The sequence below is a fragment of the Mauremys reevesii genome, linkage group 7 (genome assembly GCF_016161935.1).
Source record: "Mauremys reevesii isolate NIE-2019 linkage group 7, ASM1616193v1, whole genome shotgun sequence".
NCBI classification, from domain to species: domain Eukaryota; kingdom Metazoa; phylum Chordata; order Testudines; family Geoemydidae; genus Mauremys; species Mauremys reevesii.
Genome location: NC_052629.1, coordinates 120,934,441 through 120,961,538, shown reverse-complemented (window position 1 = coordinate 120,961,538; position 27,098 = coordinate 120,934,441). Strand labels below are relative to the sequence as shown.

At 40.3% G+C, this 27,098-nt stretch overlaps 2 protein-coding genes across 5 annotated transcripts in view; one reads left to right on the top strand and one right to left on the bottom strand.

Annotated features, from left to right (window-relative positions):
• Positions 1 to 185: 185 nt before the first annotated feature.
• Positions 186 to 21,362, bottom strand: THOC7 (THO complex 7). Of its 2 annotated transcripts, none has more exons than XM_039547271.1 (8): positions 21,228 to 21,362; positions 16,759 to 16,876; positions 13,638 to 13,765; positions 13,171 to 13,257; positions 9,206 to 9,263; positions 1,978 to 2,044; positions 1,762 to 1,831; positions 186 to 584 (listed from the first exon to the last, which is right to left on the bottom strand). In XM_039547271.1, the coding sequence occupies exons 1-8, from the start codon at positions 21,235 to 21,237 to the stop codon at positions 517 to 519; spliced, it is 606 nt and encodes a 201-aa protein (XP_039403205.1). In that variant the 5' UTR covers positions 21,238 to 21,362; the 3' UTR covers positions 186 to 516. The 2 variants fall into 2 exon arrangements, with proteins under 2 accessions (XP_039403205.1, XP_039403204.1); XM_039547270.1 differs by lacking the exon at positions 21,228 to 21,362 and adding an exon at positions 18,225 to 18,528.
• The window catches only part of ATXN7 (ataxin 7), a 133,249-nt gene continuing 124,608 nt past the window's right edge, over positions 18,458 to 27,098 (top strand). For 2 of the 3 annotated variants that reach the window (XM_039547264.1, XM_039547263.1), the window contains exon 1: positions 21,470 to 21,821. The gene's annotated coding sequence lies outside the window, so the exon portion shown is untranslated. Of the gene's footprint in view, positions 18,488 to 21,469; positions 21,822 to 27,098 lie in introns of those variants that run through there. The other variant, XM_039547265.1, reaches the window with a different exon arrangement.

Below are 27,098 nucleotides of genomic sequence, written 5' to 3'. Positions count from 1 at the left end.
CAGATTTAGATCCCAAACCTGCATCTGAGTCCACTAGTGTGGACTCCTGGATATGGGTAGAGGCTACTGGCATGACTGTGACTGCACACAGGCACAGGACTCCTGACTGGTGGGCTCAATGCAGGATCAGGGCCTTAATACTTTATTGTAAATCCAGGTTTTTAGCCTCCAAAAAAAAGAGAAAATTATTTGTAAACACGTTTTATTGCCAACACTTATCATCGTAGCTGATTACCGTACAGAAACATTTCACTCTGCAAATTAAAAGCCTAAAATATTTTCCTAGTTCACAAAATATAAAGCTTTTTGTATTAAACCAAATACAGCGTCTGTCCACGCTTTGTCTATGAAGGCTTTTTACTGATCAGTAACTGTTTTACTGTAGCACTAACAAAACAAGTATTTTTGTATTAAAAAAACTAGTATTCATACAAATTCACAGAAGTGGCAGCAAGATTTTATTTCTTAAAAAAAGTTCAAGAGCTATGGAAATTCTCAGGTAAGTCCAAAGTCTGTCTACTGTTTAGTCTCTGCTTCCATGTGAGTTTCTTGGGATTCCTCTGCTTCTGAAAGTTTTTCATCATCTGAAAATTAGATTGTGTCTGTTATTGAAACATGCTCAGATTAGACTTGATATTTATATATAAACTGTACTGGAGAATGTTATCCCAGTTGTTTAGCACTGCATTATACAGAACATTAAGAAACTAAGACTGTGACACAAAAAAGGGAAAACACACTAATTCAAAGCTAAGGCTGACATTTGCCCCTCAGTTGGTTCTGTTTCAGCTACTACAGCAATTAGTGTTTGTGTATTTGTATATGAAAAATCCTGTAATATCAATGCACAAAGTTTGTATCAGCTTCCATTACTAATGTCCTGGCTTCTTGCATTGTGAACTCTTTTATCAGAGCAGTACTAATACCTGACTCATTTAATGCTTTTCATCTGCACCTCCGCTGTGAAATTTATTAAAAGCTTCCGTGACAAAACTGTAGCCTTAGTATGCCAGATATTCAAGCTTGGAAAGACAGGAACATGTCTTGTTTGGAATAGGTACATATCTGGCCTCAGAGTATACTATATGAAGATTATATCAGAAAGAACTGTCTAGTGGTTAAGCTCTAGCGTGGGAGTCAGGAGACCCAAGTTCAATTCCCTGCTTTGCCACAGACTTCCTGCATGTCCTTGGGAAAGTCACTCAGTCTCTCTGGGCCTTGGTTCCCTATTAGTTTACCTATGTCACAGGGGTGTCGTGAGGATAAAGACAGTAAGGATTGAGATGTCCAACACTACAGAAATGGGAGCCATATCAGTAACTTAGATAGAGACCATTTTTGGTTAGTTCAACAAATATTTATGAACATATTTTTATACTGTGGCTCTGAAGGGTAACAGATATGTCACTATTTTTACAATCACATTTCAAAGGAGTTTATTAAAAACTATGAAAGGTTTGCCCCTACTCTACTCCATCATAGCTGGCTCCTAGAATAAATTTTGAGAAGAATTTTTTTATCTTAGAAAAGATTCTCTTACTTAAGTAGTGCTGAATGCAGTAGTTTAATATAGGAAATACAGATACTACAACAACTTTAATGATTTCAGTGCTAGAAGGCATTACTTTGTATACGCTAATTGGAAAAAAGACACTCTGCTCCCCTTACTCATGGAAATCGTCTCACTGGCTATAATAGAACTACTCCTGAGTAAGCAGAGGAGGATTCGGCCCCATATATTTTCATTTAAGAACCACTTACTTTCCAAAGTTTGCTGAAGTTCATGGATGGTACTCAGAAGCACATGGAACTGCTTTCGTCTCAACTCCAGCTAGAATGACAAAGAACACAACCCACGAACTAAAGTATGGCCAATTAAGTGAGTATATACATGAACTATGAAACTTTCAGTAGATTTCTCATAATTATGTTCATATGAATATAAATATAGATACCAAAATAAAAGAATACGCCTACCTTATCTTCAACATTTTCTTTAATGTGAGAAAGATGTTGAAGTTCTTTTCCCAAAGCTTCTAGCTGCCTGCAAACAAATTCCAATAACTGTCATAGTACAAACAGTATAATAACAAATTACACACAACTTTTGTGAATTATTAAAAATAATTGAATCATTCTCTGTAGCTTTGTTAAAACACTGGATTGCTTGATTAAAAATGCCTGGAAATGGAAGAAACAAACTCCACAAGATACCCCTGATATTTTCACATGAATGCACTACTTCATCAACTCCTGTGTCTTACAAGAGCAGTAACAGAAGGGCACAGTGGAGTATATAAGAAATAACTACATACTCCATATAGGAACACAAGAATGGCCAGAGTGGATCAGACCGAAAGTCCATCTAGTTCAGTATCTCATCTCTGATAGTGGCTGGAACCAGATGCTTTAGGACATTGCTTCTCAAAGTTGGGCCGCCCCTTGTTCAGGGAAAGCCCCTGGCAGTCCAGGCCGGTTTGTTTAGCTGCCGCATCCGCAGGTTAGGCTGATCGTGGCTCCCACTGGCCGTGGTTCACTGCTCCAGGCCAATGGGGGCTGCAGGATGGGTGGCCAGCATATCCCTCTGCCCGCGCCGCTTCCCGCAGCCTCCATTGGCCTGGGGTGGTGAACTGCGGCCAGTGGGAGCTGCGATCGGCTGAACCTGAGGACATGGCAGGTAAACAAACCGGCCCGGACCGCCAGGGGCTTTTCCTGAACAAGTGGCGGACCAGTTTTCAGAAGCACTGCTTTAGGAGATAGCATAAGAACCCTGCAATAGGCATATGTGGAATAATCTGCCATCCCCTGCCATTAGGTCTCACCCCACTCTCTAATAATTAGAAATTGGCTTAAGCCCCAAAACACAAGGTTTACTATTCCTTCCAAAAAATGGTGTGGTCATTAATTATAACTCGAGATATTCTTAATCCATATACTCTTTTTTAATTAAGTTCTTGGCTTCAATGACTTCTTGTAGCAATGAGTGCCACAGCTTAAGAAGTGTGAAAAAGTATTTCCTTTTGTTGGTTTTGAATTTCCTACCTTTCAGTTTAATATGCCCCCCTATTCTTGCATTATATGGGAGACCAGAAGCTCCTCTCTACCTTCTCCATAACACTTATTGTTTTATGTACTTTTGTAACGTCCCCTCTTATCCATCTCCTTTCTAAGCCAAGCAATCCCAGCCTCTTCAACCACTCTTCACCCGAGAGATTTTCCAGGCCTTTGGTCATGTTTGTCACTCTTCTCTGAACCTCTTCCAGTTCTGCGATATCCTTTGTGAGATCAGGTGACCACTACTGCTAGAACAGTGCACCACTGACTAATACAAAGACATTATGTTTTCAATATTTATTCTCCATCTCATTCCTTATGCTTCCCAACATTTTGTTTTTTCTGTCAGCAGTTGGTCTCCATTACGCAGTGTACAGTGATGTCCCAGGTCCCCTCCCTGGCTTAATGCAGTTAATTTAGAACCCTGGAAGAGGTAAGTAGTTTACATTTTTTCCCCCTTCAATTGCCTTTATCAACATTGAATTTTATCTGCCATGGTGTTGCTCATTCACCTAGCTTGTTTAAGTCTTTTCAAGTTCCTCATGGTCTTCTCCTGTCCTGACCATCTTGAATAACTTTGTCATTTGCACATTTTGTTACCTCTCTACTCCCTCTCCTCCTCTCCTTTCCAGGTATATTAAACACGGGACCTAGTCCAGCCCCTTGAGACTCCCGCTGTTAACCTTCTGCCATGATAAAAGCTGACCATTTAATCCTACTCTTTGCTTTCTCTCAGACAGTTTTTGATTCAAGATAGTACGTTTTCCTCTCACCTATGAGTATTTAGCTTCTCTAGTAGCCTCTTGTGAAGGACCATGTTGAAGGCCTTTTCCAAGTCTAATTAAATCAGGGGATCTCAAACTGGAGGCCAGGACCCCTCGGGGGGTCGTGAGGTTATTACATGGGGGGTCACTGTTGCGTCTCGGTGCCTCTCAAGCGGGCATGAACAAAGCTCTTCAGTCAGTATGATTGGCAGCTAATTTTTTTTTTCCTCTCAGCATCATTTTATACAATTAAATGCATCAAAAATCAAATAATTAATTAAATAATAAGTAACAGCAGCAGCACAGCTGCTGTACTTAATTAATTAACTAACCAACCTTCTAATTATTTATTTGTTATTGCCTCCAGCAGATAAGAACTAGCAGATCATCTTTTGCTTGTCAACTTGCATGTCACTGCAAAACAAACACAACAACAGGTCACGAGCTATCAACCTCCAACCCAAACCCCGCTTTGCCTCCAGCGTTTCTAATGGTGTTAAATATATTTTAAAAAGTGTGTTTAATTCATAAGGGGGGGGGGTCGCACTCAGAGGCTTGCTATGTTGAAGGGGTCACCAGTAAAAAAGTTTGAGAGCCACTGAATGAAATTGTCAACTGGTTCTCCTTTATGCACTACTTTACTGACACGTTCAGAGAATTCTAAGAGATTAGTGAGACCCAACTTTCCTTTGCTGAATCCAGGCTGGTTAAATCCTATTAGATCATGACCTTCTAAATGTTTTGGTATTGGTTTTAATGATCAATTCAACCAACTTGTCAGGTATGGACGCAAGGCTTACAGGTCTATAATTAGCCAGATCATCTCTAGGGCCTTTAAAATATGGGTACAACATTTGCCACTTTGCAATACTTCGGAACGTTAGCTTTTCTTAATGAGAGATTTACACATTTTTGTTAACTTGGGTATGAAATAGCTGAGTTGCTTCTTCTGAACTCTTGGATATCTACCACCTTGGCCTAGTGACTTACTGCATTTTCAATTATCTATTTGCTCCACTACCCCTCTTCCACCATATCAAATCTAGGACAGTAACTCATCTTTGTTACCAGAAAATATCAGGTCTGGGGCAGAAATTTACCCAACATTGTCTGTGGTGAAGACTGATGGAAAGTCATCAGTTTTCTGCTCAGCAATGTTTTTATTTTCCTTAATTGCTCCCTTTAGCCCAGATTCTTTTGCAGGCTTCCTGTTTCCACTACACTTAAAGAAGCTCTTGTTGGTTTTACCCAGTGAGCTATTTGTTCTTCAGACTCCACTTTGGCCCTTCTAATTTCCTTCTTTCGTAATGCCTGCTGTAATTCATGCTCCTGTTTTATTATCTGCAGTATTATCATAGTGCCTCAGAGCTCCAGGCACTGTTGGTTTCACTCGGGTTAGATTTTCCAGATTTTGAAGGCAGTCTCCTTGGCTTGAACAGCCTCTTGAACTTTATCATTCAACCACAATGGTTTACACCTTGCATTCCCAGTTCCCTTTTTGTTCAGCGTACATGACTTCAGACTTACTATTTTCCTAAGTTGCATCCAAGGTACGTCTAGGGATTTTTACTGCCTTTACTTTTCACTCTAGGGCCTTTTTGGCTAACTTTCTCTATTGAAATCTCCTTTTCTGAAGTTTAGTGTCACTTTTTGGTAGTCTACCTGCGCTTTGGATGTGGAATCTAATTATATTGTGGTCACTGTTACTAGCTCACTTACTGTCGCTTCTTGAATTAGCTCCTGTGTGCTTGTGCCCAGTTTAGCTGTCTTAACAAACAATATGCATTTTAATATGGCTAAATGTAAGTATATACATCTAGGAACAAAGAATGTAGGCCACAGTTACAGGATGGGGGACTCAAGCCTTGGAAGCAGTGACTCTGAAAAAGATTTGGAGGTTGTGATGGATGCTTAGCTGAACATGAACTCCCTGTGTGACTCTGCCATCAAAAGAGCTAATGTGATCTTAGGATACATAACCTCTCTACTCCTACTTGAGATTTCCCTGTTTATGTTACCTCTACATTTGGCATTGTTGTGACCACTGCTGGAATACTGTGTCCAGTTGTGGTGCTTGCAATTCAAGAAAGACGTAGATAAATTGGAGCGATTTCGGAGAAGAGCCATGAGAATGATTACAGGGTTAGAAAACATGCCCTGGAGTGAGGAGGTCTTTGAGTCTGTCTATGTAGCTTAAAGAGAAGTTTAAGGGGTGACTTGCTTACAGACTATAGATACCTACATAGGGAACAAATATTTAATAACGGGCTCTTCAATCTAGCAGAGAAAGGTGTAACACAATCCAAGGGCTGGAAATGAAAACTAGACAATTCAGACTGGAAAAGGCATAAATTAATGGTGAGCATAATTAACTACTGGAACAACTTCCCAAGGGTCGTGGTGGATTCTCCATCACTGACAATTTTTATCCAATCTTGATTTGTTTTTCTAAAAGGTACTATAGGAATTATTTCGGGGAAGTTCTATGGACTGTGTTATACCAGGGGGCAGGATAGACAATTGCAGGTCCTTTCCGCTCTTCAAATCTATGACGATTAAGTCAAAAATAGTCTCTCCTCGTGTCTGCTCTAGTATTTGGAATAGCTAGTTCTAATAACTTACTGTCAAGAAATTATTTCTCTAGACTCGTGTCCCATTGTGTCATATGACCTGTATATGTACATGCACAATAAACCAGGATCTTTTTCCTGACCAATTTTTCTCCAGCTTCTGCAGTGATTAAAAGTACCATGAAAACAGTTGTGTTTCATTAGCTAAGAGCCTTTCATTCCACAGGCCTCCTGATTTAAGGTGGTGGTTCTTGACTTGTAGTATTTGGCTTTGTAACAATTTCTATAAGTGTCCTTCAGAAACAAGAGAGCAAATAGGCAGCAGGTTTAAAACAAATAAAAGGAAGGTTTTTTTAAACAACACAGTCAACCTGTGGAACTCCTTGCCAGAGGATGTTGAAGGCCAAGACTATAACAGGGTTCAAAAAAGAACTAGATAAGGTCATGGAGGATAGGTCCATCGATGGCTATTAGCCAGGATGTGCAGGGATGGTGTTCCTAGCCTCTGTTTGCCAGAAGCTGGGAATGGGTGAGAGGGGATGGATCACTTGATGATGCCCTGTTCTGTTCATTCCCTCTGGGGCACCTGGCATGAATACTGGGCTAGATGGACCTTTGGTCTGACCCGTATGGTCACTCTTATGTAATATGATCTTGGTGGTTAAGGCACTGGACTAGGATTTAGGAGACCTTGGTTCAATTCTTACTGTATTAACTTGAGCAAGTCATTCAGTCTCTGTCCCAGTTCCCCACCTGTATAATTGAGATACTAATCCTCTCTTATTGCCCTAGTCTGTCTCTCTTGTTTAGAGCATATATTCTTCAGGGCAGGGACTCTCTCTTCCTACTTATTTGTACAGGGTGTAATACATAAGATGGATACCCCATAGTAAGGCCTCCACATATTCCTGTAATTCAAATAATAGGAAGAGAAAATGACATAAAGGAAACGGCAGAAAACCAAACGTGAAATACTATTGCTGCTATCTATGGATTTGCTAAGGGCACTTGTGCTCAGATGACTGATGTGTAAGGTAAATAAGAGTGGCTTCCTTCCAAGAAATATGTTCCAGCTGCCTTATTTGAAAAACTACAGCCACTTCTGACATCTACATATCATGAGCTTCCTAGTGATGAGTGGCACAACGACTGGTTAAATAGGAAATTTCTGTGCTGCATGCAGTGTCAATTTTTAAATGAAATGTTCTCACCAGCTCAAAAATATTATCCTAGTAGTTGTATTTTCTAAAGTCAAACAATTATAGATCTTCCATTTGATATAGAAAATCATGGAACATGGAATGACAGTTTCCCTTTGTTATTTAAAGGCAGGTGGCCAGAGCAAATCAGATATGTAAGTATAAGCAACACTCAAGTGAGAACACTAAACTATAGTGTTCCCACACAGTGACTGTCATCTTTAATCAAGTTCAGAGGACAGTGCTAGAATATTTGAGATTGTGAGATCAAAACCGATCCTCCTCCTTGATCAGTACTAAATATCCAATTTTACAAATTCAGCTATCACATAACCAGTGATGTAAGTTACAGGTAGAGTAAGTTGGACAGCTAGAAAGTGTAAATTGCCTGATTGGGGAAATAACTAGGGGTGCAGGATAGTAATTTATAAACTGAGGAGGTGGGGCCATTGTAGGAAAAGGCATAACAGGATCACTCCATGCATCTGAAGAAGTGGGGTTTTTACCCACAAAAGCTTATGCCCAAATAAATCTGTTAATCTAAGGTGCCACTGGACTCCTCGTTGCTTTTGTGAATACAGACTAATATGGCTACCCCCCCGATACTAGGAAGATGTAAACAAAGTAGCAGGGGCTTTCCTGCTACTCATTTATTGCATCCCTTTTGCATGTATGTTACATGTTCTGCCCCACTGGTGACAATCACGTTACTTTGCCATTACACCTCTTTTTCTGATCAACCTGTCCGCAGTGAGTTTGGGCCGAGACTGCACCAGCATGCAGATCTGCGTTTCACCCACTAAGTATAATATATGAATAACATTTCAAATACAAAGTAATAGCAATACTTTTGAACAGAAATGTCTGGAGGTTAATTAAAATATTAAGGAATATACCTGTTAAAAGAGAGTCACCACATACCAAACTTTAAACATAGAAACATTGCAGCCCTTTCGAACAAGCAAATGAAGAAAATGGTGTACAAAAACCTCCACTAATAGCAGCATAAAAACTTAGCTTTTAAATGTTTGTTATAAAATCAAGTGAACACCACTTGAATGAAGAGACCCTATTTTCTAAGCAATAAGCATTAATTAGGATACTTAATGAACCACACTGAGTTAGCTTACAATTATCTCACCCTCAATATTAAACAACCTGAGGTCCATTTGAATAGGTATGGTGGGCAAAGTTTACACAAGTGCAAAATACAAATGAAAAAACAACTAAAGGGTTTTTTGCATCTGTGCAAAAACCTGTGTAAACAGAACATTTTCCACAGTAATTAACAATATAGAAAGAATCTCCATAAATGGTTAAGTGTAGGTCTGCTGCTCATATGTCACCTATGAGATGGAGGTCTACCCATCTTCTATTTCTTTAGATGTAAGTTTGTTTCCAAAACATGAAACCAATTAAGGTAATTTGTTCTATGTTGCAAGAATCGAAGCAGCTCTTGAATGAGCAAAAATATTTTGCAGAGTAGGTTAATTAATAAACTAAACCTCTGCAATATGTAGTAACTGATTTAAATGCTGAAGATCCATAATAAGATGATTTATGTTAAGTGACGGAACAGCTGTTGGCTTATGTTCACTTCAATCAGCCCTATACTTACTTTAATGTTTCATGTCTGTCTGGATGGTGCTGTATTACTTTAGCCAATGCATCATATTCTGAAAGGGAAAAAAAACCAAACTTTTAAACTCTTCTGGGTAAGGATTTCTAAAGCCAGATCCAGTCAATAGCACCACTTGTAGTGGAAAGACCCATGCTCAGTACTAAGTATTTGTAGAGTTGGACCCATAAATAGAATGGTAGGTAGTTTATCGTGTCGAGTAATTTTTCACTCCTGTTCAACGCCTATACCTATTTGTTGTGTAAGTATAGTTTACTCTTTAAATATACATGGTTTCTGGTGTGTGTTAGATAAATAGCCAACCACATCTATGGTTTTAAAACTGATGGTATGATACCGTATTTAAGAAATAGTCTTATCTTGTAATTAAAGAGCAGAGCTACAGTCATGTGGGGAACTGTAGCCTTGCCAGTTCCTATACGTGAACCAGGTATCTACAAATTCACATGAAAAACTTTATGCAGCGTGTGTATAAAGTTTTCATCAAGAACTAGCGAGAACATGGCACAAGCAAAAACTTTAACATAAGAATAAAGGACTGGCAGGGACCTCCTGGATCATGAACTCTCCTGCTCTTATAAGCAATCCTATCATAAAATCCTATTCATAAACTGAATGTCACTCCTTCGACGGCTAGTAACCTAACTTCGAGCCTAAATCTAGACCTAGTCCTGCAAGGTGCTGAGTGTCATGAATTTCTACTGAAATACATGGGAGCTAAGAGCACTCAGAACCTTGAATTCAAAATTATCCAGCAAAGAGATACTGGCAAAATAACTAATTTGAATACACCTTTGCCTCTGAGTAAGACAAATGTACTGGGTTTTTATAATACTGTTTACTTATCTTTGACAAAGAAAGATTCTTATTTCCAATAACTTCTAGTTTTGTGCCTTAGCAAAATGCTTTATGTACAATATTGCAGGGGAATGTTTTAAAATGTTTCCACTGAAATTATGAATATACTCCTTTTTATGAGAAGTGATCAACTGTACATCTTGGAACTCCTCAGATGTGGTTTGTACGGGGAGAGTAATTGACTTGTTGCTGGCTGTGTGTATGTGTGTCAGTCTGGATTTGGCCCCAATCCTACATTGGAAATCACATGGGTGCACGTGTATAGTTCTCAGTGCTGGATAAAGGCCTTGAAGAGGAAAGGCTGTAATGCTTCCAAGGGAACCCCAGCGATATGAGGAACCTTGCTAGCACCTGCGCTTAACAAGAGGAAGCCTTGTCTATGCCTGCTGTGGATCAGCCTCTGGCAACACAAACACTGCCTTCCAGGCCACCTCTCTGTGTAAAGGTTAGCAAAAGGCACGCACAAACTCCTAAGTCCTCCCAACACCTCTGGGGTGCTCAGCGCCTGTTCCATTGAACACACAGAGAACTCCCGAAAGAAAAGTACACCCCATCTTGCAAGATTCAACTCAGGATTACTTCAAACACAGCATTAATATTTACAGTGAAAACAAGAATAACTTTATCTATTATCAAAGAACAGAGATTCAAGTGATAGAAAGTAAGAATTTTGGAAACAAATGGTTATAGATCAAACAAGATCATCACTTACCTGACGAGGCATTCCCCTATCTCCTACAAGACAGCTTACCCCAAGTCCTTTCCCCAGCATTTTCAACAAGTTTGGCAAAGATCCCATCTCCTAAGATCAAGCCTCCTGCCGGCTTGTCCGCATAGATTGAATAACTGAGGGTTCATCTGCACCCCACATAGTTTGAAAAGTTCATTGTTTTAGAGATAAATAGGATAACCCCTGCTATTTTTTTCTTGCAGTCTTCGCAATCCATTGATTAGCATTTTGCTTAGACTGAAAATAGGCATCCGCTGTGAACCATACAATACTCAATTTGCATGTGACTAATCAGAGGGAGATAAGCATCTCAGTCATCATTAAAGACCTTACATCACACATTCTGGAGGACTAGTATGTAGCTATTAGGCCCAGAGGCACTCTGTAACCCTTATGTACCCCTGTACCTTCTATCAGTTGGCATCAGGAGGTCCTTTAGGTCACTCTGGATAGTCATAAGTAGAGCCTTGTGCGGATACAAAAAGGTGTATCCGCATCCAAGCCGCAAAAATTGTCTGCGGATTTGCAGGGCTCTGAACAGCTCCACAGGTCATTGTGCAGCAGTGATGCAGGCCTGTGTCAAGCCCCCAAACGCCTGCCCTCCCTGCCCCACTTCTCCCCAGAGGCCTGCTGCCCATTCCACCCCTTCCTTACATCCTAACCTGCTCCAGGCAGGGAGGCTACAATTCTGGGTCTTTCTATGCAGCACCGCCCTCCCCGTCTGGGCGGGGACACCCTTACGCAACTGTAGCAGCTCTCATGCACGCCTGTTGTTTTAAAGAACCCCACCTTCAAAATGGTGCTTGGCTCACTCCCTAATGGGAGCTGTAGTTTACCTCCCTCTAAGCAAGCTGGGGACTACAACTCCCAGAATACCCAGCACGCTGCTGCATGATTCAGAGAGCAGAGCTGGAGCCTGCAGGCTGGGTGAGAGCCACTCTGTTCAGGTGAGTGTGTGCTGCGGAGCCCTGCGTGGATACAAAATTTGCATCTGCGCTGCGATCTGCAAAAATGGTCTGTGGATATTTGCATCCGCGGATTTGCAGGGCTCTAGTCATAAGACGCTGGGTTTTGGGGGAATTTTGTTTGTTTTTGGCATAATAGTGTCTCCTTGAACCATGCCCTATGTCTCTCTGACGTCTACTTGCCCGATCTTGGCTGCCGTGCGCACTCAAAATTCACTGGCTTGACTTTACTTTACTAGGCGTTTTGCATAGGTAGGGAATGCAGAACAGATATTTATTGTATTACTTGTGAAATTACAATAAATTTTTATTATTAAATCATAGAATCTTCCTAGTTGCATCAGATTTGTTAAGCCCTTCACCCACTTTATTTTTTAAAAAGAAAAACTTAAATTTTAGGTCTAAAAGTAGTAGTCTGTAAAGTGTTTTTATAGGAAATTTTTTTTTTCAAAAAGTAAGTTTCAAATAAACAATGCTTTGCAAGCCAAATGGCACACACGTACATGCTGCACTATTACTGGATGTAGGAATTCTCTTTATCCAGTGGGCGTGGTACTCAAAAGATTAAACAGTCTTCATGGAGCCAGGATTTTCTCTCACTCTTTGAAAAATGCTGACACCGCTTCCTTATTAATTACTTTTCAACGTGTATAACAATTTTAAGTGAGCAGTCTGATTATGGGAACTGATATTTTCTCATTTAGAGCCTTATTGCTCTGGTATGGCATATGGGTTTTTCCATTGCTTATTTTACTATAATGGCACAAACCTAGCTCTGACATACCTGGTCACATCTGTAATTTTCTAATTTCACATGTCACTGGTTTATTTTTCTCCAAATTGGACTAGTCCAGAGGTAATGGTCTGCACTGCTATGCAGGAGACTTCACTGTGCCATGAAGGAAGTTTGATGATTGATCATTTTCTATTCTTCCCCTGACCAGGAAGCATAGTGGTAGAAGTTTCCCATTCTGCTCACCCATGTTCCTTCCCTTCAATTAGGAACAGTACAGATTGGCCCTGAACGGAGACTTGTCCAGTTCTCCCTGGGTGCGAGGGATGAGTGGCAGAAGTTCAAAGGTGTTTGGAAAGTACAAGAAAACTGGAATATACTCGCACATCGAAATGGGATTCCCTGTCTTTCCCTCCCTCCAATAATGTCCAGACCCTAAGAATTTCAAATGCTAGACATGAAAAGTAATTCTGAAATACAGATTTCTGTTTTGACATTAATACATTCACAAAAACTACTGTAATTTCTTGGAACAAGCGCTCTTTAAAAATAGCTGGTTTCGTAATTTATTTCTTGGACTATGCATAAAACCAAGGCTACCCTCAAAACAACAAATCTTTGCTATTAGTTTTTCAGTATCGGTCCAATTTTAGCTTACCTTGACGATTTTTTCGTATTCTTTTTGCTTGCAGGATCTGCTTTTTGCATTCAGCAATTTTCTCATGTGCTGCAGCTATACTATTTTCTTTACAAAAAAAAAAAAAATCAAATCCCCAAAGGTAAGAGGTACAGTATTTGATTCAAAAGTACTCAACTGTCAATAAGCCAATTTTCTAAACTACAATGTCACAAGGCAACTGACTTCTACCCTGGCCCTGCTGGAAATTTTTATTCCCTTTATATAACTGTATTCCCTTGTGCATTTTGAATTTGTATTTTAAATATTGGCAGGATGCTCAAAGCCTGTGCATGGGTGTTTTTCATTAAAAATTGAAATAAATATATATTTGTAGAAACAGTAGACAAATGATGCTAAATCTGCCAGAAATTGTCTCAAACTTTAATACTGGACTAACTGCCTTACAAATGTTACCACAAATACTCAGGAAGTTTAGTTCTCTTTACCTATGTCTTTGTAGATTTTTTCATAGTTCTCCATTTCTCTGAGGTTCATATCATAGACAAGCAGAGTTTTTCCCATTGAAAATTCACATTGTGATAAAGTGCTCAACATGCGTTGGTACTGGCTGTACCTAAAGGTGGACAAGTTGTTGTTAAGCAGTTAAAATTTTTTTAATGGAAATGTTCATTTACTATTACAATGCCACGGAAGACTAAATATCTCATGAAATATAACAGCAATTGGAGAAATGTAAGATTCCAAGCATTTAATGTATAATTCTTGAAAATTTAATTATACATATACCATAGTGGTTAACTAAAGCATTAAGTCTTTCAGTTTATTTTCAGGATGCCAAATGGGTATTCACATAATAGACACAATCCATGGGTGAATCTAAGTGTCTCATTAGAGAAGACTGCTTATCCACTGCGATAAGTATTTAATATTTATATTACAGTAATATTCAGAGGCCCTACTTAGATTAGAGTTCCATGATGCTCCTGCTCTAAAAATGCATACGAGGACAGGATTATATCTCTTTGTATAAAGCAGATACATAATTTTATAGGGGCGTTCTGGAATTTATATCTAATGATAGTATAACAATGGAATAGTACAGAAATATTTATTGTAAAGCAAGTTGCTTGCTCCATGGACACTTGCTTTCCATCACAGCTATCGGATGCTTATTTTGGTAAGTGGAAGATGCAGGTTTATTTAATTTGTGTGTGTCACATTTTCACACAGGATTGCTTTATGTTGTTTGCAGACCTTTAGCATAAATGCAATTCTTCACAAGTCAGACCATTGAAGTTCTATGGACATGTTTTCCAATGGTTAATGATTTAATTTAAAACGTGTCTCTACTTTAAATAGATTTGATTTGCAATATGGATTACTTTGTCAATTCTCTTTTTCAAAGTCTTGCCCTGAACACTCTTTCTCGGCAATGCTCATACTGTCATCCAGAAGACAACTTCCTCCAAGCATCTAGTTTTACAGTGTTCTCTCTAATAAAGTCCTCCCCTTCATTTTGAATGGAGTTAATTTAATGGGCTTTTTCTCTGACACATCTTTTTACAGAGGAACAAAAGCAACAGATTGTCTTCTCCAGGACACACCTTTTAGTTATCCTCTACTACAGCTGTCAGTTGCTGTAAAACCAGTAGCAGAAAGATAATAGTACTGAGCGTCTCTCAATAATGCTTAAGCAATGGCATAGATTCAATACCACCAACCCAAAACATTACAGAAAGTCAGGCCTTCAAAAGAAATCATTCATTTAAATCATGAGATTTTTTTTAAAAGGGATTTTTATTTGCCTTCTGGTTTTTGAGTGCTTAAAGTACAAACTTTTCTCTATACCAATGAGGGCTAGATACTTACTTTAAAAAAAAAAAATGAAAGCAGATATTCTCATTTAATCACTTGACTCCAAGACCTGGGGCTTTAAATAAAACACCAGTATCACAGAAGTTGGCAAAAAATGGCTACACAATGCTAATTGTCTTAGCTATGTAACTGCTGCAGGGTTTGGATTGTAAACAATACACGGCCATATTTAAATGTAACAAAAATAGGGCTGTCAAATTAAAAAAATTAAGTTGAACTTACAAATGTAGAATTATGTACAAAAAATAACAGCAATCAAAAATAAAACAATGGAAAACTCTAGAGCTACAAGTCCACTCAGTCCTACTTCTTGTTCAGCCAATCACTCAGACAAACAAGTTTGTTTACATGTGCAGGAGATAATGCTGCCCACATCTTGTTTACAATGTCACCTGAAAATGAGAACAGGTGTCCACATGGCACTTTTGTAGCCGGCATTGCAAGATATTTACATTCCAGATGTGGTAAAGATTCATATGTCCCTTCATCTTCAACCACAATTCTAGAGGACATATGTCCATGCTAATGAGGGGTTCTGCTTGATAATGATCCAAAGCAGTGTCGACCGACGCATGTTCACTTTCATCATCATAAGTCAGATGCCACCAGCAGAAGGTTGATTTTCTTTTTTGGTGATTCGGGTACTGTAGTTTCCATATCGGAGTGTTGTTCTTTCAAGACTTCTGAAAGCATGCTCCACACCTCATCCTTCTCATATTTTGGAAGGCACTTCAGATTCTTAAACCTTGGGTGGAGTTGTAGCTATCTTTAGAAATCTCACATTGGTACCTTCTTTGCATTTTGTAAGATCTGCAGTGAAAGTGTTCTTAAAATGAACAACGTGCTGGGTCATCATCCGAGATGGCTATAAATGTAATATATGGCAGAATGAAGGAAAACAGAGCAGGAGACATACTACTCTCCCCCAAGGAGTTCAGTCACAAATTTAATTAACGCATTATTTTTTTAACGAGCGTCATAAGCATGGAAGCATGTCCTCTGGAATGGTGGCCGAAGCATGAAGGGTCATACGAATGTTTAGCATATCTGGTACGAAAACACCTTGCAACGCCGGCTACAAAAGTGCCATGTGAAAACCTGTTCTCACTTTCAGGTGATGTAAATAAGAAGCAGAGAGCGTTGTTTCCCGTAAATGTAAACAAACTTGTTTGTCTTAGTGATTGGCTGAACAAGAAGTAGGACTGAGTGGATTTGTAGGTTCTAAAATTTTGCACTGTTTTGTTTTTGAGTGCAGTTACGTAACAAAAAAAAATCTACATTTGTAAATTGCACTTTCACCATAAAGAGATTGCATTACAGTATTTTTCAGTTCATCTTGTACAATACTATTTCTTTTATCATTTTTACAGTGCAAATATTTGTAATAAAAATAATATAAAGTGAGCACTGTACACTTTGTATTCTGTTTTGTAACTGAAATCAATATATTTGAAAATGTAGAAAAACATCCAAAAATATTTAATAAATGTCAATTGGTATTCTATTGTTTAACAGTGCAATGAAAACTGCGATTAATCATGATTACTTTTTTTAATAGTGATTTTTTTTGAGTTAATTGTGTGAGTTAACTGTGATTAATCAACAGGCCTAGATAAAAATATATGTTTTAAGATGAACTGCACTGTTTTTCAAAACAAAACAAGCTTCAGGATCTAAACATTGGTATGTAGACAACATTACTTTAAATAAGAAAAACAGAGAATGAAATACCCCTCTTCTTGAGATCCAGAGTTGCACCATTTAATGAAGCTCTTCACTAACAAATTAATTCGTCTGTCGTCGCCAGCACCATCTCCATCAATTAAAAGTCGTTTACGAATAACTTCATCTAAAGTAGAGGAAAATCATTTTTTAAACACACGACTCTGCTGTTAACATTAGATAAACGAACAGGAGTACTTGTGGCACCTTAGAGACTAACAAATTTTTTTGAGCATAAGCTTTTGTGGGCTACAGCCCACTTCATCGGATGCACGCAGTGGAAAATAGAGTAGGAAGACACATATATATATATATATATATATACACACACACACACACACACACACACACACACACAGAGAACATGAAACAACGGGTGTTACCATACACACTAACAAGAGTGATGAGTTAAGGTGAGCTATTACCAGGAGAGAAAAAAACTTTTTGTAGTGGTAATCAAAATGGTCCATTTGCAGTTGACAAGAAGTTGTGAGGGAGGGGGGGAATAAACATGTGGAAATAGTTTTACTTTGTGTAATGACCCATCCACTCCCAGTCTTTATTTAAGCCTAATTTAATGGTGTCCATTTTGCAAATTAATTCCAATTCATTAGATAAGTTACATTTATGACAGATCCCTGGTTCAAGTTTTATCCTGGTTTTGAATGATAGCCCTCCCATTACAGCCTCGCTCTGAAGAGAACATTTCCTATAGCAGGCAGTAGGATTTTTGATATATCCAACCCCCCCCCCCCTCACAACCCCCAAAACAGCATGCCCTTCAGTTCCCCAAATTGAAAGAGTCTCTTGAGTGGGGGGATCTGGAATGGGGAAGTCTGGAGCCCAGGACGGCATGATGGCTTGTGTGTGTTGGGGTGGTAGCTCTGGGTGGGAAAGAAGAGGATGGCACCCACAGCTGGGGGGAGAGGTTCTGCAATGGAAGGGGGCATCGGGAGAGGCCTGGAGCCCACAGCTGGGTGGGGTAGGGTGGAGGACAAAATGCAGGTGCTAGGGGAAGCGAGTAGCACAACCCTGGAGACGAGTGGGGATCTTCCGGAACCCCGAAAGGTGGGGGGTCTCTCTGGGACTGAAACGCAGGACTGGGGGGCACCCCAGAGGGAGGTGACGTGGAGGGGCCCACGGCCCCCCAAGCTCTGGGGTCTCTGGAGAGCAGGGGGAACCCGAGCACAAAGCTGCGGGTCCCGGGTCAGGAGCCGAGAGCTGTATCGGGGGGAGGCCTGGGCCCGGGAAGGAGGCTCCGGAGCCCCGGGCTGTATAAGGCGGAGGCCCGGCCCGAGAGGCCGGCTCGGAGCCCCGGGCTGTACGCGAGGCGGAGGCCCGGCCCCAGAGGCCGGCTCGGAGCCCAGGGCAGTATAAGGCGGAGGCCCGGCCCGGGGAGGGGGATGCTCCGGAGCCCCGGGCTGTATAAGGCGGGGGCTTGGGGCCGCGGCGGGGACCCGGGCCCGGGCTCTCACCATCGGTCACAGCCCCCATGGCGGCGAAGGCGGCTGCGGGTGCTGGAGCCGGCGGGGCGGCGGCGGCAGTGAGTGAGGTCAGCTTCCCACAATGCAGCCGGGTAAGCGGCAGCCATGGAGGCGGAGGCTGGGGCCTGAGCTGCTCCCTGCGGACCCGGGGCCCCGCTCTGCCGCGCCACCGGCTGGCGGGGGAGAGGGTGGGCGGGCGAGGCCTGCACCCCGCACGGAACCGGCCTCTTCCTCGCCGCGGGCAGCCTCAGCAGGTGAGGGGCGGGCGCCAGGCTCCACCCCCGCTCGCCGGCCTCGTCCCGTCTCACCCCTCGCTGTCACCTTCCCCGGCTGGCTCCCGTGGCCCTGGCACCGTGGCCCTGGCACCGTCCCCTTCCTTTGCCCTCCCTCGCGCTGGGGCCCTGCTCGCGTCCCGGGCGCCGTCCCCCTCAGTCCCAGCGTTGGCGTCGTGTCCCGGGTGTCGTCCCCCTCGGCGTCGTGTTCCTTGCCCCATCCCAACCGCCTCCCTTGTCGCCGGCCTCGTGTCCCTGGCGTCGTCGCCGGCCTCGGCATCGTGTCCCTGGCGCCGTCCTCCTCGTCGGCGTCGTGTTCCCAGCGCCATCGCCACTGCCTCCCTCATTGGTGTCATCTTCCCCCTGCCATCCCCCCTTGTGGCTTCGTATTCCTGCCGTCCCCCTCGTGGCTTCGTATTCCGTGGCTTCGTATTCCCCATTACCGTCACGGGCGTTGTGTTCCCAGCGCCATCTCCGCGGTCTCCCTCATTACTGTCGTTGGCGTCCTGTCCTTCTCGTCGCTGTCATTGGCATCGTGTTTTGGGCGCCATCCTCGCTGTCACCTGTGGCGTTGACGTCGGGTCCTGTGCACAGTCCCCCTGGCCGCCCTTGTTGGTATCGTGTCCCTGGTACCACCATGATTTTCTGCCTTGTTGCTTTTGCCATTGTTTCCCATGTTGTTGTTACTGCCATTTCCCTCATCGCAGTTGCCTTCCTCATCATTCCCCTCGATGTGATCGTTTCCGTTATTCTCCATGTCACCTTCCCCACCAGTGCCGCACTTTCCATTGACGTTGGCATGACCGTCGTCTCTCTAGAACTGTCCCAGCTCTCACCCCATTTCCCATCTCCTGGCTGCTGTGGCCATTGTTTCCCCCATCGCTAGCCGTATCCCTTACCAGTGTTGCCCTTGTATTTATGCCACTCCTACAACTTCTAATTCCTGGTTGGGTGTGAATGATCCTCTCTTAGCTCATTGAGATCCCATGGCCAGTACCCACATTGGACCTTGTTCTCATCTCTGAGCAGGTAGTGCCCCACATTGTCAAGGTTAATTTTATAACATAATATGGTATCAACAATAATAACTGTCTTCCCCCCTGCCTGTGCCAAGAAGGACCAGACATCTAAATCTGGCAGGATGCCTCCAGGGTCCCAGCTGGCCCTACTGAAGCCAGGGTTTCTGAAATAGCTGCTCACCCACCGACTGGTGCTGTCTCTTTTTTGCATACCCTTTTACTGACCAGCTAAGTATCAGTTTGCACTGGGAACAGAAGTAATGCCCACATTAAAGATGTTCATACCAAGGCAGAAGCCATCTCTTGTTTTAGCATGGCTGGCAGGGCCTCATTGCTCTGTAGAGCAGCTCCCTTAAGACCAAAGCTGGGGTCCAGCAAAAACATAGAGGCGAGATCAAGGGGATGGAGAGGTTAGAGTTTTGTTGATGCCATATGGTGAGCTTTAACATGTGGAACCACAGACAATGACATTGCAGCAACAGGATGGTGAGCTGTAGCAAGTGGCACTGTTAATGTGGTATATTTTAGCAAACACACGTGTTTCAAGAGTTTTAGTGGGCTTTGTCTGGATGGTCTAATGCACAGGTTTTTTCCCTCCTATAGTTTTCTCTTTTCATTTTGATCATGATGTGTTAAATAACTTATATGCTTGTTGGTTTTTTTTTATGCTCAAAACATTTGTTTTTTCTCACCAGGGTCAGTCTTTTGTTTTGACATTGTTAAAAGATGTTTTGTAGTGTTTTGAAAATTGATATCAGAAACAGTAAAGTGTGTGTGCACTGTAATGTTTTGCGGTTTCCTGGTTTAAAGGTGAACTTGCATAGGGATTCATTTTGCTCCTGAGACTGGCCTTTAATAGGTACATAGGAATCGCCATACCAAATCAGGGCAGTGCCTATTTAGTTCAGTATCTTGTTTTTATAGTGTCTAGCACAAGATTCTTCAATGGAAGGTACAAGAAGCCCCATAAATGACAATTGGTTTCTTCCTAATCCTAGGTAATTAGTGGTTGGTTTACATCTTGAAGCATGAGCTAAGGTTATGAAATATTACAGTGATGAGTGACAGCAGAGCAAATCTGCATAGATAAAGCATTTCAATCTCTTAAATTTTCTATATTATTTTATGTAATTGTGGATGGTCTTATTATTCATATATGTGTCTAATCCTTTTTTTTAAATTGGGCTAGTTCTGGGCCTCAATAATACTTCATGGCAATGAGTTCACTGGTTAATTTTCTGTGGTTTAAAAAAAACATTTCCTTTGATCAGTTTTGCATTTGTTGCCATTTAATTTCATTGGCTGCCTCTAGTTAAACTGTGTGCTTTGTTTTTTAAGACACTTATCACCCTGATCTTGTTCTAGTATTATGAGAAAGGATAGATAAGAGTGCCTGATTAAACTTCTCTAAACTGTTCATTATTTTAGATACCTCTATCTATCCCCCTTCTTCATTTCCTCTGTAATCTACATTATCTTAAACATTTTAAACTCTCCTCAGTCCTTCCATGACTGTAATAATTTCTGTATCCTTTCTCTGGACTTTCTATTTCTGCTATGTCCTTTTTGGAATGAGGTGGCCAGAATTGAATACTGTATTTCAGCTGAAGAACTACAATCAGTTTATATGCCATTATATTATTTTTGTATTACTTTTTATCACTTTCTTTATCCAGTGCAAGCACTTTTTATTTTTTGATCACCTCTGTCCATTTAGCAGATGTTTTCACTGAACTCGTCACAGTGATATCTAGGTACTTTTCTTTATTGGTTAAAGTTAATTTAGAATCCAGCAAATCATCTGAATAGTTGACATAGTTTAATGATGTTTGTGTGACTCTTGTCTTCAGATGTGTCACTGATTATAGAACATTTCAGGGTTCTAGAATGCGCCCTCTGTTTTCTGTCTTTGTCTCACGCTTGAATTAACAGCACTTTGATTTAAAAGAAAATATCAGTAGTTCTAGCTCTATTCTTAAATGAGGCTAAGGTTTAGATCTGCTGCTGTTTATTGAATCCCCATCATAAATTATATCAATACATCTACACTATCAATGGTTTTTGTTTAATAAAAATGCAGGATTTTAAATGCTATTTAAATCTTTTTAACTACTTCATAGATTTTAAGGCTAGAAGAGAGCATTATGATGATCTAATCTGATCTCCCGCATAACACAGGCCAAGTGACTCCTGTCTCAGGTTCCTATCTTCTGGTTGAACTAGAGTATGTCTTTTAGAAAAATATCCAGTCTCTGGATTTAAAGACTTCAAGTGATGGAGATCCGCTACATCCCTTGGTAAGTTGTACTAATGGTTAATTATCCTCAGTGTTAAAAAAAAAAAATTCACCTTATTTCCAGTCTGAATTTGTCTAGTTTCAGTTTTCATCCATTGGATCTTGTCTGATAGATTGAAGAACTTCCTGCTAAATGAAATCTTCTCTCATGTGGGTACTAATAAACTGTGATCAAGACACTTCTAAACTTTCTGTTTGATAAGCTAAAGATGGAGTTTCTTAGGTGTCTGAAAGGCAGGATTTCAAAACTGGTATAATTCTTATAGCTCTTTTCTGAAACATTTTCAATTTTCCAACATCTTTTTTTTTTTTAAATGAAGACTCCAGAACTGGATAGAGTAATAATGGTCTCACCAATGCTATATACAGAGGCAATACCATATATCTACTCCTACTTGATATTTTCTATTGTATACATCCAAAGATTGCATTACCCCTTTTAGACACAGCCTTGCCCAGGGAACTAATGTTTACTTGGTTAGCCAGCATGATCCCTTTTTAGAATCACTGCTTTATGGAATAGGGTCCTTCATCCTGAAAGTGTGACCTACGTTCTTGTTCCTGTGTTTATGATTTACTTTTGGCCGTATTAAAATGCATGTTGTTTGAACGAGCCCAATTTACCATATGGTCCAGATTACTCTCTAGAACTGACTTGTCCTTATCGTTATTTATCACTCTATGCTTTGTTTCCTTTGGAAACAACACCAGAATGATTTTATATTTTCTTCCAGCTTATTGATAAAGATACCAAACAGCAGTAAGGCAAGAACAGATTGTTGCAGGACACAACTAGATTCACACTACTTCAGTTATGATTCCTCATTAATAATTACTTTGAGAAAACTAATTAATTGGTTGCAAGTAGGGCTGTCAAGAGATTTAAAAAAATCACAGTTAATCATGTGATTTAATAAATTAGAATTAATTGTGAAATTAATCGCACTGTTAAACAATCATAGAATACCATTTATTTAAATATTTTTGGATTTTTCTGCATTTTGAAATATATTGATTTCAATTACAACACAGAATACAAAAGTGCTCTCTTTATACTTATTTTTTATTACAAATATTTGCACTGTAAAAAAAAAAAATTAGTATTTTTCAATTCCCACATTACAAGTACTGTAGTGCAATCTCTTTGTCATGAAAGTTGAACTTACAAATGTAGAATTATGTACAAAAAACCTGCACTCAAAACCAAAACAGTGTAAAACTTTAGAGCAGGGGTTGGGAACCTCTGGCACGCGGTTACCCTGGCAAGCCGGGCCAGTTTGTTTACCTGCCGTGTCAGCAGGTTCGGCGGACTGCGGCTCCCACTGGCCATGGTTCGCTGTCCCAGGCCAATGGAGGCGGCAGGAAGCAGCCCCGCCCCTCCCATTGGCCTGGGACAGTGATCCGCGGCCAGTGGGAGCCGCGGTCTGCCAAACCTGCCGACACGGCAGCTATACAAACTGGCCCGGCCTGCCAGGGTGCCTATCCTGGTGAGCTGCGTGCCAGAGGTTGCCGACCCCTGCTTTAGAGCCTACAAGGCCACTCATCCAGCTTCTTTTGAAATACAGAACAAAAATATTTTGAACACGTGCTTTTTGTGTATTATTATTGAAAATTTTCATTATTAATTGATATACATAACACATGATTTTATATGATCATGGAATGAGAAAAAGAAAAGCAGGTCCCACAGGTGTGATCATTGTAAATGCTTCAAGGGAAAAACACTTCAAGAATACCAAAGATAAAGCTAACAAATTTATTAAAACAAATACTTAAGAAATCCTGCAAAACAGGTAAAGCAACTCTAACAGCATAATTATGGCCATAAATAAAACACACAAAAGAAACCTCTACAAAATTAGACACTAGCACTTGATTCTTTCCTGCCCTTTTCAATAGTATATTAGTATTATAGCTGTACACAGATACCAATGGAACAAAAAGCTCTGTTTGTTGGAATTTTCATGTCTTAAAGACCACAATTTATAGTACTGGACAGCAATCTGCTATGGAGCATTTTTACTAAGTAGAATAAGATCTTTTATACCACAATATTCCTTAACTTGGGTAACAATCTCTGTGGCTTTACATACTTAGCAGTCTACCATTTATTAGACATGGATGGATGCAGTATGGCTGCAGATAGGTTTGCTTGCAGGGACTCCAGCATTAGTGCAGGGCCTCATGCCGGGATATTTTTACAGAATAGGGGCATAAAAGTGAGGGAGAGAGTACAAAACTTGGCACTACTATAAAATAATAATCCAATCCTTTATTAACCACGTGGTAGTCAGATTTTTAGCATATTATCTGTGTTACCATGATTGATTTAAAAAATGTACTTAATATCATGCTTTAAAAATGTCCATTATCAGATAATGATGCAAATCCTACAGAGTTCTGGGCTACAGCGTCATACATAGTTAATTGGTCTTCATCTTTGTTTCTGGCAGAAGCAAATATATCATTACATTTGAAAATTTTGGTAGTAGCATTTTGGTTTAGTTAAAATCCTGGAAGCTGTACGTTGTATCCTCAGATATTACCTGCAGTTTTGCTAAATATGTGATATTGCCACTGGTCCTTCTCTAATGATGGCTCATTCAGCTCTTGCATGCCCTTCACAACAACCATATGAACTGAAAGATCCTTCTTTGTTACAATAGGATAAACTGCCCGTGACAACAGTTTAACTCATATCTTTACCCTTGGTTTTTCTTGAACTCCCTGTCCTGCCTCTATGGAGCTCAAGAACAAACAGCTGTCTTTTGCTTGGACTGCTCCCTTTATCATCATAATGGTGGGTTGATGTACTTGATGTCTCTGGCTAATGGTGCCGTGATAGATTGGCTACATCACTTACCCAACATTAATTCATTGTTTATGCCATCAGAAGCCATACGTCACAAGAATTCAGAGGGGACGTGGATTTATTTTTCTCACTTTATGAGAATAATAGTATTTTATTTATAAGTAACTTTTTTCCTTCATGTAGGATCTTGTTCCTTATGTTATTCAGTGATGGCATTTTTGGTAATTTCTTCTCTCAGATCTTTTCCCAGGAACACTATCACATCTTACCAGATATAATATGTGGGATCCTCTTTAATATTTACTTTACAGAGTTTTGAGATTAATTACTGTATAAATTTAAGATGGTTGGTCATTTATTTATACTTGTCAAACCAAAGTTGAACCTCTAAGACAGTGGAAGTTTGGGTAATCAGAAATTGCACAGTTGGGCCTTAATGTGATGAGTTGCCTTTTTATCCTAGCTGTTGAAAACATTCAGTTCATACATGTCAAATAAGGGACTAACTGAGATTAGGGTATGGATGAGGACTAGATGATGGAGATCAACTTGGTTAAAATAGAGATAATGCTTAAAAAGTGAGAGAACCAACAGGTAGAAATGACACACTTGCAGTATCTTACGTCTGATTGTGCTTGCAAGACAGTTGAGACCTTTGAGACTGTGGTCTCCATTTTCCTCTCAAAGTGAGATTACTGCATTGCGGACTACATGGGGCTAGGCCTTCAAACTATCTGGATATTACTGCCAGTATAGAATGTAACTGCCTGACCATTATTAAGTGAGTTTTTCCTTAATAGCACATTGCATATGTATTCCATGATCTGCACTGTCTGTCAGTTGGATTGTGGGTGAAGTTTAAAGTGTTTGGTGTGGCCTGTAAAATCCTAACTGGTTTATGCCCCAGTGATCTTTGAGATAATCTCTTTCTTTTGTAATTCTGTGGCAGTTGTGATCAGTCATGGTGCTCTAACCAGTAAGCCCACTGATTTACGGGAAGGGGAACTATTGATATGTGTTTTCAGTGTAGGGTCCACAGTTCTGCAATTTACTTCTCCTCCCTGAATCTCTCAGTTCATGAGTTTGGTGGCCTTCAAGACACGGGAAGAATCCTTTGGTGGCACTGAGCCAGTTTATAAATGTTTTTGTCCATTGATAATTTAAAATATAGTACATATACTAGGAGTTATGATTATCACATTTAAAATATCTAAATAAATAAGTGTTGATACTGCTGAGGGAATTTTGTGAAAAGATATGCAGGTAAAAGTCGTTTCCCCTTCGGAAAGCAGCTGCTGCTTGTGGCTCTGAATAGTGCTTCATTCATCATGTGGCCAGATTCTTTGACTCAGTATCTGTTTAAGAAAGCTGAATCAGAGCTATGGCGTAACTTCTGAGTCAGCTTTTAAACATTTAATAAAAGTTTTTTTTTTTTTTAAAAAAATCTCACAGCAGTAAAAGGAAACCCAGACAATTAAAACAAATCTTTCAGCATAGCAAGGGAAATCTAGATGATGTGGGAGGAGGATGGAATAAAGGCCATAGTCTTCAGAACATTAAGAAGAATATATTCAATCTGTGTTAATAAACATGTTTTTAATTTAAAATGGTTTTATTTTGCAATTTTTTTATTGGCTTAAGATATTTTTAAATAGAAGTAAAGCACCTTGAGGTCTGCACTGGAAAAGCACTATATAATACCTAGATATAATTATTATTAATAAAATAATTGTAAATTTTTTGGTAATAGTTATGAAGAGTCACTTTACAATTCTCCTAAAACATGACAGGGCATGTCATGCTGCAGTATCTTGACTTCTCAGATTGTTTCAGCATTCAGGCTTCAGCCTAAATAAAGTGAGAGTCGTGGCAGCATCCTAGGATCACACACACACAGTTCATGTTTTGCTGCTTTACTCTCTGTATGGAAATACCTTATTGTAAGGCTCTCCACTATTGCAGTGAAAATGCTCAGATACTGTGGTGATAGACAGCAGCATAAAATTAAAATACATAGAAACTCCTCAAGCCATGACTTTTCTCTGAGGAATGGACCAAAGGTAGAATCTATTTAAATGCCTGCTAAAATACCACTCATATACCTATGTTAATAGCAAATGAATTAACCAAGTATTTAAAAAGCATTGTATATTGACGGACCAAGAGAAGGTAATTTGGCTTCTCTCAGAGGATATAAGGCCAGTTCAATTATGCTTGTGAAGGGAGGTGTAAATTACATCAGTTATTTATACTGCGGCAGCTAGATTCCTTGGATCTGAAGGAAAATAAATCCCAAATGAGAACAGGTGGTGGTTCTGGGTTATCATGTGTGAGGTTTCCATTTGGGTGAAGGGGAATAGCGGTTTAATACCTGGTGGGGTTTCACTGGAATTATACCAGCTGGAATTTTTTAGCAGAGGTGCTGATCTACATACTTGCTCACCAGTGTTGTCATTGCTTTTGGGT

What these genes read in the sequence shown, in the direction of transcription:
- THOC7 (XM_039547270.1), bottom strand. An exon ending in TCTGGATCTCAAGAAGAGGG is followed by an intron (nt 13,766 to 16,758) that starts GTATTTCATTCT and finishes GTCCACCTTTAG; the next exon opens with GTACAGCCAGTACCAACGCA. An exon ending in AATACGAAAAAATCGTCAAG is followed by an intron (nt 9,264 to 13,170) that starts GTAAGCTAAAAT and finishes TTTCCCTTTCAG; the next exon opens with AATATGATGCATTGGCTAAA.